Source organism: Sphaeramia orbicularis, chromosome 21 (genome assembly GCF_902148855.1).
Source record: "Sphaeramia orbicularis chromosome 21, fSphaOr1.1, whole genome shotgun sequence".
Taxonomy (NCBI): domain Eukaryota; kingdom Metazoa; phylum Chordata; class Actinopteri; order Kurtiformes; family Apogonidae; genus Sphaeramia; species Sphaeramia orbicularis.
In genome coordinates, this window is record NC_043977.1 from 31,717,289 (window position 1) to 31,732,677 (window position 15,389).

The window sequence follows — 15,389 nt, forward strand, 5'->3', positions numbered from 1 at the left end:
TCTCACTTTTACTTAGAGGAAAAACTACTTAATTAGAAAAATAAAAAGCACTGCACATTTTACAAACATACAGCATCAGAGTAAATAAGCACAAAATAACTTTCAATCTGTTAATATGGAAATGTAAATAATTGGCATGATTTGTGTAATTTACTGGGGTAAAGGGTTTGTGAATGAATATTTACAACCTGTGTGCGAGGCTGCAGACTGTAGCTTTAAACTATTCTTAAGCTCTTTTTTGAAACAAGAGGTCTGTTTTCCATTTTTTCCAAGGTCTGTGGAAATCAGTTTGTTTGACTATGCTCACACTGCTGGGCCTTGCATTGGGTGAATCATATTTATGAGTGTGTTTTTGTTTAGCTCGGTTAGGACTCGGTTACTTCAACATGTACCTGGAATGTTCAATCCAGATAGAGGCAGAAATACCAAACATGTGTCTCTGCGGCCTTGAGACTTCACAGGGCTCCGACTGCGGTGCTCAGCTCAGTAAACACAGTTTCCTCCTGTGGCTCTCTGTTTGGACAGGAAACAAGGAAGCTGATCAAACACTGGCTCAGAAGGCCACGGCTGCACTGAGCTGGAATGGAGTCGTGGGTCGTTCAAAGCAGTTTAAATAAGGGGAAACGTGAAAAATAACATGTCACTTCAGGACTGTAAATCCACTGGTGTGCATGTGGCCCTGCTGAGGTTTGTTTCTCATTTGTATATGTATGTAATATTTTCCTCAGCTCAAACATACATAGAGGAGCCGGTTCAGAAAAAAAACATGCATCTGTGCTGTAGATTTACAACTTTGCACTGACATCATAGATTAGGAGTAGCAGTGTGCGGGAGTATTAGCTGGATGGATAGATGCTGGGTGAAGGAGACGGAGAGGAGGGAGGAAAATAGAACAGCACAGTGTGGGAGTCAAAGTCAGTCAGTCAGTCATCTTCTAAACCGCTTTATCCTCGAGAGGGTCGCCGGGGTTACTGGAGCCTATCCCAGCTGCGTATTGGCAAAGGCGGGGTACACCCTGGACGTGTCGCCAATTCATCACAGGGCTGACATATAGAGATGATTGACACCTATGGGCAATTTAGATTAGCCAATTAAACTATCAGTGCATGTCTTTGGACTGTGGGAAGAAGCAGAAGTACCCGGAGAGAACATGCAGACTCCGCAGAATCGAACCCAGGACCTTCTTGTTGTGAGGCAACAGTGTTATCCACTGCACCACAGTGTCGCCCAGAGTCAGTCATAGGGGTTAATAAGCTGGGAGATAGTGCTTCCCCCTTGTGACCGTTTATTAAACTGCAGACTTTGACATAGCTTCAGTGTCCAAGGGTATTGCTTGTATGTAACCAATGCATGCATCTATCTATCTATCTATCTATCTATCTATCTATCTATCTATCTATCTATCTATCTATCTATCTATCTATCTATCTATCTATCTGCCTGTCTAATACTATATTCACACTGCACGTCTGAATGCTCAATAATAATACTTTTTTTATATATGTAATTTCTTTTTGCAGTTTTTTGAAGTAAAAGTGTTTTTTTTGCATGGTTGTACACATTATAACTCAAATGTGATGCCGTCAGACTCATGTGGACAATCTACAGTCCTGAACTGACCCACATGCACAGAAGAAGATATGGTCAAAGATGATCTCTGATGTGTTTAAATAGGAATAAAAAGAGGAACATATCTGAAAACAAAATTATTAGGCAACAGTTTATTAGGTATCGCTTATTGACATATTTTTCGGTAAACAGTGATATATGCTTTTGTTATATGTTTTTATACCTGTGGGCTGACATGATCTTCTCCTGAAATGAACCACTGACACATATTTAGCCAAAGTGCTAGTCCACATAGAAAGGCAAAGAAATGTAGAAAACAGGACCATGATACTACAGATGATGTCATGTTATATAAGGTTTTACAATATTATAATGTTAGGGTAACAGAATATGGTGAACAGTCTGTATCATATGGTTCAGTCTTTTTGTTTGTATCCAGACAATATTTTGTAATATGATGTGTTGAGAAACATGTCTGGATTTCCTTCACATGGGCTTCAACTCACAAAACTGTAAAGATCAGTTTCAGCTTTCAGTTCCTCTTTACTGTGAGTTGTCGAGTGAAAATTGCTGCACACATACGCAAACTGAATGCTTGGATATTAAAATGCAAACGAAGTGTAACAGGTGAAGGGGACAAGAGTTCACATTGTCCTGGTAATGACACATTTAATACTCCATCGACAGTTAACGATGAAAAAAAACTCATCAGTCTCATCTTTTTGGTGATAAAACCAAAATGAAAAGGAGAACGAGCGAGTTCCTTGACACTGGGGTTACTGTTCCTTATAATCTGAGGGCTGCTCCTTGGATGCCTCATCTGAAAGCTGCAGAATAGGAGTGCTGATCTCACTCGACTGCATGTCACCTGCCACCCGCAGCAGGCAGCTCAGGACCATGTCCTTGGCCAGTCCAGCCTCCAGGTTTCCATCCCGACTCAACTGCAAAGTGATCTGATCCAGGCTTGTGAGGACCAGCTCTGAGCCCAGCAGAGGACAAATAGGGCCTGAATCCGAACCGGTGGCCCCTCCCCTAGCCATGTTCTCCATCATGTATTGCTGGTACAGATCTAGGAGTTTTTCCTCCAGGTAGTGATTAAGAAGGGAGTTGGAGAACGGCCCTTCACGCTCCTGGAACAAAAAGCTGCGATCACGTCCACTCCCGAGTCTCCACCGGTTCGAACCTCCCCTCTGTGGACACACAACCCCACCCTGAGAGGATGGCTGTGGGGGAGAATCCTCCACTGCCGGGGGGACGTCACATGACTGGAGGAAGGGGCCCATAGCTTGTTTGTCAGTACAGAGTCGGAGTTCACCCTCACTGGCTAAGAGAGGAAGCACCTGGTCACCTCCGATGTGGAGGTCGCTGTAGTTCTGCCAGATGCTGTGACAGAAAGAGGGAACCAAGAAAGGGCCTTCTCCACCTGAATGAGCCTGGGCTGGGATCTCTATCTCAGGAGAGATCTGTCTGTCTGGCATGGCTCTCTGTAGATTCAAGGACTGCAGTGGAGAAATGTGCAGCTCCACTGAAGTTCTCCTCTTGTTTGTACCGTCTGTCTGGTTTGCAGAACTGTGATGGACGTGTAGAGTGTGTCTGCTGCTGTCTGGTACAAAAGTGGCAGCTGTATTCGTCTGCCTTAAAGAACTCTGGAGAGCTTTCTGAGGAGGGAGGGAGTCCAGCTCCTCCAGTTCGCCGTAGGTCATGCTCAGCAGTAAACCTTCACAAAGCATGGCTGAAACAAAGAGCATCATCTTTTCATCTCAGAAGCAGAAGAAAAACACACTGCATTTCAAGACTCAATGTGTAATACAATGCAACAAAGTCAAATTCACAAAATATCATTTACTTTTCCTACCTTTGAATAGAATCAGTCCCTCAAACAGCTGACATTAAAGCACTGAATATGTTTCTACAGTCTCTGACAGCAGAGAGAGGTTGACTATTTGTTTAAAATATTACATTTTTATCAGTACATCTTAAAATTTGTCAACTGCATATGACTTGCAAAGAGAAAAGTGTGTTTTCATGTCATAGAAATGTTTTATACCCCCTCAAGAGGAAGTGGGAATGGCAGTTCTCTCTTCCTTCCCACTTCTGCAGACCAATGATGCAGCTGTGCTAGTCAACATATTTAACACCCGACAATAGAAAGAGTGTTAATAAGATTATTGATCTAATTTGGCTGGACATATTCTTGCCAGTTATTAGTGTAACTAGACTCTAGACTAGACTCTTTTTGCCAAACTGCTTAAGTTTTTTATATCAGTAAGAGAAAGAGATGGTGCTACAAAAGCAGAAAAGAAAGTATTTTATTTTATGTAATTTCTAATGTCGGCTATTATCAATATGTGGAAACAGTTTCAGAAATGATTCCTGCTTTCGTTTTATTCAAAAAACCACAGTTGAAGTTCCCCCAGCCACCATGTTCAAACAGGCTTTTAGTAAAATTCTCAGTGTTTGTTTGGAGATGTAGTTACCTCTTACACTCTGTAAAGAAAAAACGTGACTTTACACGTAGTTATGTAACCACTACTGATCATTTCCTTCTTGAAACTGCATACCCACTGCTGAGCATGATCCAGCAAATACTGAAGTTCTGACTTTGACTTAAAAGCATTAAATTAGGATTATTATTTAATGAGACCAGACCTGACTCACTCTCCTCTCGGTACTAAATGAGCTTCTAAATCGGTCACCAGGTGAAAGTGACGGAAACTTTCCACCTTCTATATTTATGGCCGGGATTTTTCTGAGATGAAAGTACATGTCTGAATGTGCCTCGCCGCAGATAAGAGTCTTTTATTCAGACTTCCTCTTCTTAGGAAAGCCTAACAATAGAAGTCCATGAAACATGAGAGAACATGTTTTATTATTAATTAACCTGGGGAACCTAGACAGATATTACGCACATAAGTCAGCTTCATATATCTCCTTGAGCTCACCACAAACTCCAGGCTAAATGTTCTCATTTGTTATCCTAATTGTATAATGTATTTTTGGACTTAAATTCAGCTCCAATTTCTCATTTTCTGTTTAGGTTGAAACTACTGTTCTCAAACAACATTACATTAAACCATAAGCCGTTAAACACTAGTGCCACATTTTTTGGATTGATTATGTCTGTTCAAAGAGTGTGAGTCAGGGTAAGTGACATGGGATTACAGCTCAATAGTAATGGTAGCTGAAAGTGTAGAGTTACACACCTGTTGCCACAGCAATGTTGCTGAGCAACATCCGATAACAGTAAAGACATGATGGGATCAGGTTAGACAACTGGCTTTTGCTTTAGTGCCACAACAGAGCAGCTGTCTGGCGATTTCAGGACCCTGGACAGTGACTGGTCTCACTTTCAGTCAGGTTTAAGGGACGTGTTTGTTTTGTTTGTTAATTTATTTGTTTGCTCGTTGAATGTTTTTGAGTTAGACTGAAGGTAAATATGGATGGAAACCCCGTGGTCATCAAGGAATCGACGGGTCATTTTGTCAGTGTGAAAGGCTCCAGTTAGAGGAATGTTCAGGAAGATCAACAATGTGTTCCGTCCCAACCACCACGCACACAGAGGACGGGATGGCCGTGGGGGTGGTGGGGGTGGTGGGGGGGTCCGGTCCGAGGAGGATTACCATAACGCCTGCACCGTCCGGCTTGTGCGCAGCACCTCCATGCTCGTGGTTGGAGAGAAAACTCAAACAGCCGTGGGCTCGACTTTAAAAAGGAGCAAAAGCACAGTGAGCATCGAGTCGACCTTGTACTATTATCAGAGACAAGAGGACAGGATATGGCTCTACTCTCAGAATCAGAACTGCCTGGAGTACCTGGAGGCACTTGTGGCTTTGAGAAGGCAATATACAAAAAGCGTGAGTGACTTGAAAAGTAGCGACACAAAGGCCACAGTTTCTTCGAAGAAAAACCCTGCACCTCCACCGCCGAGAAAGGAAGAGCCGGTAAGTTCGGACCATCTATCCCAGAATACCCCTCACCTGTTATCAAAGACACTATTCTCCCATTTTAACTGCAGATCTCCAGAGCCAAACCCTCTGCCCCTCCGATCCCTACCGAGGAGGACACTTTGGAGTTCTTTGATGCAGTCATTGCCAGCTGTGACAGCGAACCCACACCCAAACCTTACGTGGATGATGGACATGCAGACGTGGACTTTATAGGTAAGCGTGAAGTGTTTTAGGATTTATTCGAGCTCAGTGAAGACCAACAATTCTGTATACTCTGAATACAAGCCCTTCAAAGTGTTCTGAAATAATGTTTGTGTAAGTGGAAAAAAAAATAGGCCTGCAATGGCAAATAATACAAAAGCAATGGCCTCTAAACCTCATCCTATTAAATGTAGGCAAACATTTGCAGAAAAAATTTAAAAATTATCATGTTTGGGTTAAAATCTCTCTGTAAGTTTGCAGATCAATAAATTAAAAATCATCTCACATGCAGTTATGATCACATACAGTAATACAGGATATATTATAATGTTGTGTAATATGGGAACATTTTCTAAATTACATTTTTGTAATATTTAACTTGTATTACTACAGGTTTATATTCCATTTTCAGATGTTGAGATTTCAACCTCCACTGCATTTATTTGATAGCCATTTTTACACTTTTCTACATATTTCTGTATATAGCAGCCTAGATAATATGATTTAATGTGCATTCAGCTACAAGTATTATATTACTAATAGTATGTGCTGAATACTAACTAGATGTAGTACCATCTGCATTAGATACATCAAACTGATTGTTAAAGGAATGTATAACTTATAACAGTCTGCATGTGCAAGCCTACTTTATCATAAATGTGTTCAGTTCTAACACATTCCATTGCTAACTGTTATCTTGCTATTGTAACTATAACTGATAATAATGGCTGTCTTTGTCCCAGTGGTTAAAAAAAGCACTTTCTGCTGTAGACACTGTCTTGACTTGCCATAAAAGATATACAGATGTAACAAATTAAAGGGAACGTCAGCATAGACTGTCTTAGTAAGGTGTTAGTAGTAGTAAGGACAGGTTCAGTGGTCTTTACTATTGATTTGACAGTCTCTGAATTCTGCTGGAGAGAGGGACACCATTATTCCAAGGACATTCCCTCATTTGGTGTTCATGATGATAGTGGGAAACACTGTCTTACACATGTATCCAAAAGGTGTTCAGCTGGGTTGGGATCTGGTGACTCTGAAAGCCATATCATATATTCAGTATGTCTAAAATTATTCAGTGAGCCCTCTGTCTTATCAGTGTGGGTGTTGTCATCCTGGATGAGACCAATCCCATCATGCTCTTGTAATAATTAGTCATCCTGTAGCATTGATCCTAAAAGCGTAAAGGATGGCTTTGTTATACTGTCTTTCAGTGGCAATGTAGCAGTGAGCCAGTATTCATCATTCATACCAGGACCTGAAACCAAAACAGTTACACATAAAGCAGCCATCATTGATTTTACTGTTAGCACCTGCGCTCTGTGAGCTTTCATTTATAAATAAATAAATAAATAAATATCTTTTTGGGTTTATAGATTGCCGGTGGCCCACAATAGATGTGATTACATTTTGGGAAAAGTAGGTCAAAGTTCATTTTTTTAATAAATTTTTTAATCCTTTCTTTCCCCATTTACTTATAATCACCTAAATTTGTCTATGCTGTCTATGTCTATGCTGACATCAGCACACACAGACATGATGACGTCAGCTGGATCGATGCCAAAATAAGTTACAGTACGTGCTAGGGACGGGGTTTGTTGTGCCTGGCACCACTTGTTTTATATTGATTTCATTCCATGTTAAAAGACAGCAACTCTAGTTTTGTTTTGTTTTTTTTTTTGGGGGGGGGGTCCTGTTATTTATTCATTTATTTATTTATAACCAAAATTAAGATTGAAAATATCCAACAATGCAACAGTCACAGTAATGGATGACGCTGCATTACAGCTGCATGAAGCAGGTATGACCAGTGGTGCTGCTTGCCATTAGGCAAGGCAGGCAGCTGCTTGGGGCCCCTAAGCCAGCAGGGGCCCCCAAAGGACCAACAGACTTGACACAAACAGTCTAAAGAATAAGTTCACTACACAGCGGCAGTGAGAAGTTGCAGTAACAACTAGCTGTCTCAAATTCTCTGAAGGGGCCCCCTGAGTCCAAATTGCCCCTCCCTCACCTGTGTGTGTGTGTGTGTGTGTGTATTTATTTATTTATTTATTTATTTTTTGGCTTGGGGCCCCAGGGGACCCTTTCTGCACCACTGGGTATGACTTAATACTTATTTAAGATTATGCCCAAACCAGATGGAATTTCAGCCTTTGAAACAGGTTTGATTAACTGTTAAAATGTTTTTATGGATACATGACAGTTATTTATGCTGCCATTCCCCAAATATTCTCTCAGAATTGACTGAAACCAGAAATTGCATCGTAATTTACAGGATTATCAAATTTTAACCCACTTAACTAAACCATCGTGAGTAGACTCAACCTATTCATCTCCCACTACTGTGTCGACAGGACAAAGTAAAGGTTAACAGAGATGGTTAAATGTAGTCCCACGTCTTGGGACCATTGGTTTAGATTCAGCTCAGGTTCTTGCTCTCTGCCCTCTGTCCTCTTTCCCACAGTGGCTTCCAGCTCCGCTGAACATGATCTCCACTCTAACTGGGTCTTGCGAGTTCCTCGGGTGGCAGATGACTCCAAGCAGAAAGCGGCTCACACCTGTGCCAATGAAAGCAGCCCCAAGAAGAAAAACCTGAGCGGGTCCATGAGCAGCCGACTGCGGCTGCAGAGGAACCCAATCCATCTGCCTAAAGTGGTGGGGAGTGCCTTCCAGACTCTGCGCCTCAAGCCCAAATTAAAAAAGCAATGACACTTGAAAGACATTTGAAACCCCCACCCCAGCCACAACGCTGAAACAGCACTCAATTTAGATTTCTTTGGACAGATCATCCACTAGACAGCTCAATACTCACATAAAATTTTACCTTCAATAAAAAATGAATAAAAAGAAACTGGGTGCTTTACTGTTAATTCTGTTCTCAACATATAATTTGTTCCAAATATTTTCTACAACATGGGTCATGGACATTTCAAACATCTGTGTCATTCAGTCCCCAACCCATCATTTCCACTTCAATCTATAAAAAAATGCTTGGAATTTTGTTTGTCAAAGTTTTGTGACTTGTTAAAACTCATTTAACCCCTCTGACAAAAAAAAAACATTCCTTTCAAAAGTGGTTTTTAATGGAATTCAATGTGAGACATTTCATATTGTGATGAGTTTGTATGAAGTTTCACTACAGGTTACATGCTGAAGGTGTCTTTGCAGTATCAAAGCCAGCATCAGCATGTAACAATAGGTTTTTCAAAGATTGACCGAGAGATTAAATATTTCAGAGGATTATATGAATGCCTGTTTCACTCAAGGGGAAGATTTAGATGTATAATGCAACGCTGAAGGCTAAACTGTCTGAATAGTTAAATTGTAAAGTTATTCTGTTCACTGCTGCCAAAGAAAAAAAAAGGCAGATTTACATTTATGTCTTGACTCACTTTAGTTTTATTGATTAGTGCATAACTGTGTGAAGCAGGTGTTAATTTGTCTGGTTTTATTTCTAGTTCTGCTGCCACTTAATACAATAGGAAGTTAAAAAAAAAAGTGACAAAATCCAAAACTCCTGCATGCTGGGATATCATACAATGTAAATCTGAAATCTTTGAATGATTTATATGAACAGACCCTTTAGGTGACAACAGCTTTTAATATTTAAATTTAAAATTAATATGAATCATCTAAATACAATGACACAATGACCTTATGAGTGTCCCCGTTAGAATTCAATACATCAAAAATGAAAACATGGAATATGTCAAAAATGTTTCTTTTCTTTATTACAATATTGTCATACACAGTAAACAAAAAAAATCTATCAATTCTTTTCTGCTTTAACCTTGGGACTGAAAAAGGATGACATAGGCTTCATGCCAGTCTTGTCCACCTTAGCCAGACTTTTCTGAGCTGCAGACATCTTCTTTGGCGGCTGAAATAGAAAAATGAAGAGGGATAAAGCAAATGTAACATGACAACCTTGAGGACAGCAGGGCATTGAGTACATATCAAAAGGTTCAATGCGAACTGGAAAAGAATAAGCACAAGGTTCCTACGAGGTACCCCCTTGACCCATATAAAGTCTTCAGACAATGCTTAGACAAACCGGTCAAAATGCGAGGGCAACACGAACAATGACTCAAGGTCTTCAAACAATGACCCAGAAGAAAAAAAAAAACACAAACTACAATAAAATCCAAACAAATGATGATCAAAGTTCAGTTGGGTTTATCCAGGCAGACTGATCTGTATACACTCACTTTCCGTGCAAAGTCTGCACTGTTGAATTTGGTGTAGTCCTCGCCGGCCTCCACCGGTTTGTCTGATAGTTTCCGCTTCTGTCAAACGAGGAAGTAAGAAATGCTTTTCATGATAAGGAGAAACAAAGGATAGTAGGCGCTGATGACCTTACACTGCAAAATGAAAAAGCTCTCAACTCATAAGCAAAGTTAAAACAAGCTGTGACTGAAGATGGTGGAATTATTGCAGCTCATGTGAATGCAGTAGTCTGAGAGCGAGGTGAAGGATGACAGAAAATGCACATGTACATGCACAGAGGTTTTAACAGCATGCAAAAATAAGAATACCCTGAGAGCACGCAAATCCTCCCAACTTTACACATACCTTTAAAGGTGGCTCTGTGTCCTTTGGGCTCGTGAGCTCTGGTAATCTGTGAAGAAGAATGAGGGTCAGCACTGATGGGCATCGTTACCAAACCTGACAATAACAGTCAACAATGAGTGTGAACTTACTGTAAGTGTTGGAGGAGAGCTTTGCTCAGGTCTTCACTGATGTACTCTGATATGAGGCCGTGAGCATAGCGCAGGTAGTCCTCTACATCACGGGATGACAAAACACATTCTAAAACATATCCTACATGACTTGAGGATCAGTGTTTTAAAACCTTTACAAGTGAAAAGTGGAGAAATGTTTGCCCAAATGTTCTACGATTACGGCTGAGGAAAAAAACTGTGCTCTATTACTGCCATCTACTGCTTCACACTGCACCTGCTGCAAAGGCTGGAAACGCTGAAATTAAATCATCCTCTAAACAAATAGATTCACACATTAATACAGATGGGATCTGTCTCATCTGGTTCCTTTATGTCTGACTGAAATTAACCATAACATGTTTTCCCCTTAAAACACAGTAATCAGTCAGTTATTATAAAATAAAATTATCACAATTACCTCAGCTAACTGCTATTATTTTGCATAGTTACAAACATTATCTAAATTCACCTGTATCAAAAATCAAAAAAATTAAAGAAATAAAAGAAATGTCATATTTAATCTTTTTTCCACCTGTTTACAATTTGACTGGTGCTTCACTGAATCCCAGCACAGTTCAACTTAAACTACTACCCAACTCCTGTTATTATTAAAAAAAAGCCCTAAAATCTACAGTAACCATATTTAAGTAATATGGTTTGTATATCTAAGTTATTTGTGTCTCCTCTGCGCATTGTTTTGTTTGCAAAGCCTAAAAGGCAAGCAGACATGTGTTTCATATATACTACACTAGAAGGAGAAAATGAACAGAAAAAATCTGTCATTAATCAGAATTCTTTACCTGTCAATAAATCTTTTCAGGCAATAATTGCTTGTCAGACAAATAATTGTCAGTGCAAGACCAAAACATCTGAAACAAAATGTTTTCAGAACCAAACAAAGAGCTTGTTTGTGGTGGGAACATGATCCAGCCTTGACCCAGGTATCTGTTGTACTCCTTAAGTCTGAACTAAATGGATCTTGTAGCCAGCTGTGCTTTGCATTCTGAGACGTAGCAGAATATACAAACTATGGTAGTCATGACAACTGTGGGTCCATGTTAACATATCCAGCTATACTTCACAGGCAAACAGCATGTCTGAGTCCATGAATACTGTTTAAAGTTGAACGAGTGTGACAAATTTTGTAACGGGTAAACTTTCTATCACATTACATCAACATGATGAGTGACTGTGTAATATTGGCAAAATAAAAAAAAAAAAAAAAAAAAAAAACAGAATCTGAACACTGAAACTGAGGTAGGCTAAATATGAATGACAATTAACTTCCTTTCAAGAAATTACAGAGGCTAGCAAACATTTTTTTTTAAATTATCTACAAAAAAAAAAATCAATATTTTGTCATGTGTTACTCCATTACTTGGTGGTATCGTTTCAGTCTCAGTATTGAGACATTTGGTGGTAGTGGTGGTGGTGGGGGGGCATTTTGGAGACATAATTGTGGTATTGTGACCACACTAGTTTTCAGTGACGCATACGGGTTCACTAAGACTTTTCTCTAACTGAAAAGATGATAAACCAGGGGAATACATTACAAGTTTATGAACACATTGATTCAGACTAAAACAAACAAACTGTTGTGGCGAGAATCATGAACACTGAAAACACTGAGACCATGCCATTAATTTACCTTCATGATGGTCTGACTCGGGCTTTACTCTGACATATGTGGTAGATTTCACTCCTTCTCCAACAGAGATATTCCTCTTCTTCAGTGCAATCACCGTTCTCTCCACCTACAGAAACAAACAATTTTCCCACAGAATCAGTTTTTAAATGTAACAGCATTTTAACATTGTCTGAGAAATTCATAAAGGGGTAATACCTTTTTCTTTAACCAGTTCAGTGTTCTGTCCCGGCTGTATCGATGAAACTTCAGGCTCCCCACCTCTGGAAATACGAAGCCCAGCATTAAAATAAAACCGATCTGCAAATTCTTGTTTTTAAAAGATAGCTTCAAAGATAAACCTCACCTTTTTCCTCTGCAACGTGGTGCAAGGAGGCCAGGGAACGTGTGCAGTTTAGCAACCTTGAACAAGCTGGGAATTCCTCATCTATAAAAACCTGGTCCACAGGCTGGAACTTCCCCTGAGCAGCACACAGCATCAAAACGATAAGAAGTTACCTCTAATTGTCTGATGTGGACACTAGAAACCAGGAAGTTCACATCAAATGACATATCCACAGGCTTGGATTTAATACATATCGCATTACAGAGTAATACTGCACAAATAATAGCTGGTATTTTAGAGGGAAAGTTGCATATCATTCACATTAGAATCCATTCAATAACATGATATCACATTAGTGCAGACTAACAGCAAGTAAAGTTATTGCCAGTAATGATACTATTGAGAATAAAAATGCAGAAAAATTTAAAGTAACATGATAATTAATTTATACTGCAGAAACCTAATAACAAGCTCCTCTGTTAACATTAAGGTTTAACTTTTAATTAGTTTAACTACATATTTAACAAGACCACAATCCGGCTGTGATTCCTGGCAGAGCTGCACAAAGCCTGCATTACACCACAATAATCCTCAGCCATCAAAAAACAGGACTGACTATCTTACCTCTTTGCCAGATTTAATCAAATAGGGCAAAATAAGATACAGAGGATCCATTGGAGTTACAAAGAGAAGTTTCCCATCTGTTAAAAAAGAAAGACACAACTGTCAAACCATGACACTTCATAAACAAATTACAGTATTATAGCAAGTTATAATATTTAATAACCTAATACATCCTTATATCCAATTCTAATAATATATCCCAATTTTGAAATAACTACTTTCATACTTCAAATACTACTTCATAGCGTGGTTATATTTACATTATTTTCAACCATCTCTACTACTGTATGCATTAGTTATAATCTTTTGTCTAAACTTGTAGTTTGTAGTTCCTTTTTATTAAGAATATCTCTGTGTGCTTAGTTCTCATGTTTATGTTAACTGCTTATATTGTGCAGATACTTTGAAGTTGTTTCAATCATCCAAGGCTGCCCTTAAAGCCCACATATCATAGCATTGATTACTACAACTGCTTTAAAGGACGGAAACTGAGGATAAAATTACCAGATTACAGTGCTCTAGAGTTCACAGAGTAATAGTATACAAACCCTGCTGTACTGTTTGCCCAAGAAACCAGCTGTGAAAGTCCTCTTCAAATGCTTTAACCTCATAAAGCTGATCATCACCACTACCAAACATATACAGAGATGCTGCATCTGCAGGTTAACAGGAAAAGCACAGTTATTTTCACATCCACATTTGTGAATTTAGCTTGTTAAGATCAGCACTACACAGCTGTGAACCACAAAAGTACAATACAGGCATTAGGAATAACAGCAATTTTGCTGTCTTACTGAATAATACTTCACTTATAATACACAACCTGACAGAAAAAAGTCCACACAAAGATCTTTCTAAGCAAATAAGTGAGAAACATTCCATCAGATAGTTACTTAAGTGATTAATATGTTTAAGCTGCAACAACTTATTTAACCCTAAATGAAGCAGTGAGTAGCATCTAATTTCCAAAACAACCATCAGTTTGCAAAGAAGCATAGAGATTGTACAATGCCAGGATCCATGAGACTCAAATTATAAAAGAGGGATTCAGGGAGCATGGGACTTTTTTTGTGGCCAGGCTGTGCATACTGTTGCAAAGCTGATAATTCTTTATTTACAGATTCCAGACGATAATACTGGTCTTTTCTTATCAAGTGTAAGGCAGGCATAGAAACATGTAAAATATTATTTGTACTGGACCTGTAGAGGGATTCCTTAGCTTCACAAAAGCCGGATCACTGTTTTTCTTCTGTGAGTCAATAACTGAGTCTGCGGACACAAAAAGGCAATTACAGTTTAGTTCAAGGCATGGATTAGCCTATAGTGAAGTCCAAAAGCTGAGCATCTATGAAAGATCCACATCCCTCTCTGAGATGATTTTAAAATGGACTTATAGTTGCTCTGAAGGTATTTCCATGATGTGATTAAAAGACATTTAAGGTCTTCAGTCTGAGGCACGAATTGTTTTCATGTTCCAACATATTTCATGTTTCCCAAAATGTGGCATTTGTGGGGGAAAAAAAAGAAAAGAAAGAAAAGAACAAAAAAGTGAGTGTCATAAAATTATTTGAAAATTCTGCTAAAAATTCTTCGCCTTGCACTAAACTTTATATACCACATGGACAGAAAAGCCTGTTGGGTTTCAGGAAATACCTTCAAAACAGTGATAAGTCCTTTGAAATAACTCTGAGTTTGTTGTCAGTCCAAATGAGAATATACATACAGTTGAACACTAGTTACCTTTACATAAGTGGTAGGTTAGTAAGCAAAATAGAAGCACATTAACATAGTAACAAGAAACATCACAACATAAGCCGCAAGTATACGGTTAATACAGTTTATGTAGTTGTACTAGTTAGCAATAACTACAACGTAATATGGATGCAATGTTAGCATAGTTAGCTTACATAGTGTGTAGCCTACCTGCAGCAACGACAACCCAGCTGTCATTTTGTGCATTAGGAGTTCGCTTCTTTCTCGTCGCCATAATAATAGTTAAACGTAACAGAGGGGGGTCGTATTAATGTGCTTTGCTGTTGATATACTGGTAAATGCTTGAGGGCTAACAACACAGACAACTTTGACAAAGTAATGGCTACTTCTTCCTGACAACCTCACATGAGCTCAGAAAAGGCGCCTCTCTCTGAACACTTCCTGTTTTTCTCACAGGGGGAGAGCTGGGATTTGTAGTTTTCACGTGAGCTCATTTCCGTTTGATTTCCTTTAGTACCTGCCTGCATGAATACGTTACCATATAAATACTGTATTACAAACAAAATTAGAATTTTACATCTCAAAATTTTACATAACGTATATCCCTCCAACGTTATTTTGTCTCGATTTTCTGATGTGGAAGA

The 15,389-nt window shown here is 39.2% G+C and overlaps 3 protein-coding genes across 4 annotated transcripts; 1 reads left to right on the forward strand and 2 right to left on the reverse strand.

The window, feature by feature from the left end:
- Nucleotides 1-1,718: 1,718 nt before the first annotated feature.
- On the reverse strand, nt 1,719-3,601 carry LOC115412553 (uncharacterized protein CXorf21). Its single transcript, XM_030125119.1, has 2 exons — nt 3,425-3,601; nt 1,719-3,301 (listed from the first exon to the last, which is right to left on the reverse strand). Exon 2 carries the CDS (start codon nt 3,297-3,299, stop codon nt 2,346-2,348), a length of 954 nt encoding a protein of 317 aa, XP_029980979.1. The 5' UTR covers nt 3,300-3,301; nt 3,425-3,601; the 3' UTR covers nt 1,719-2,345.
- Nucleotides 3,602-5,078: 1,477 nt separating this feature from the next.
- On the forward strand, nt 5,079-8,572 carry c9h13orf42 (chromosome 9 C13orf42 homolog). Its single transcript, XM_030125692.1, has 3 exons — nt 5,079-5,510; nt 5,585-5,729; nt 8,182-8,572. Exons 1-3 carry the CDS (start codon nt 5,079-5,081, stop codon nt 8,424-8,426), a joined length of 822 nt encoding a protein of 273 aa, XP_029981552.1. The 3' UTR covers nt 8,427-8,572.
- An 850-nt stretch (nt 8,573-9,422) lies between these two features.
- On the reverse strand, nt 9,423-15,175 carry rnaseh2b (ribonuclease H2, subunit B). 2 transcript variants are annotated; one of them, XM_030125689.1, is made up of 11 exons: nt 14,956-15,175; nt 14,233-14,301; nt 13,581-13,688; nt 13,033-13,109; nt 12,430-12,544; nt 12,282-12,346; nt 12,087-12,192; nt 10,418-10,499; nt 10,290-10,335; nt 9,926-10,003; nt 9,423-9,597 (listed from the first exon to the last, which is right to left on the reverse strand). In XM_030125689.1, the coding sequence occupies exons 1-11, from the start codon at nt 15,017-15,019 to the stop codon at nt 9,487-9,489; spliced, it is 921 nt and encodes a 306-aa protein (XP_029981549.1). In that variant the 5' UTR covers nt 15,020-15,175; the 3' UTR covers nt 9,423-9,486. The 2 variants fall into 2 exon arrangements, with proteins under 2 accessions (XP_029981549.1, XP_029981550.1); XM_030125690.1 differs by lacking the exon at nt 9,926-10,003.
- Between the last annotated feature and the right edge of the window lie 214 nt (nt 15,176-15,389).

Bases quoted from the DNA above. Each gene is read 5' to 3' on its own strand.
- LOC115412553 (XM_030125119.1), bottom strand. From the start codon at position 3,299: ATGCTTTGTGAAGGTTTACTGCTGAGCATGACCTACGGCGAACTGGAG.
- c9h13orf42 (XM_030125692.1), top strand. From the start codon at position 5,079: ATGTTCAGGAAGATCAACAATGTGTTCCGTCCCAACCACCACGCACAC. The intron at 5,511-5,584 runs GTAAGTTCGGAC...TTTTAACTGCAG, and splicing joins CGCCGAGAAAGGAAGAGCCG to ATCTCCAGAGCCAAACCCTC. The intron at 5,730-8,181 runs GTAAGCGTGAAG...TCTTTCCCACAG, and splicing joins TGCAGACGTGGACTTTATAG to TGGCTTCCAGCTCCGCTGAA.
- rnaseh2b (XM_030125689.1), bottom strand. From the start codon at position 15,019: ATGGCGACGAGAAAGAAGCGAACTCCTAATGCACAAAATGACAGCTGG. The intron at 13,110-13,580 runs GTTTGTATACTA...CTTTTTTAACAG, and splicing joins TGGGCAAACAGTACAGCAGG to ATGGGAAACTTCTCTTTGTA. The intron at 12,193-12,281 runs GTATTACCCCTT...TTGTTTCTGTAG, and splicing joins TGAACTGGTTAAAGAAAAAG to GTGGAGAGAACGGTGATTGC.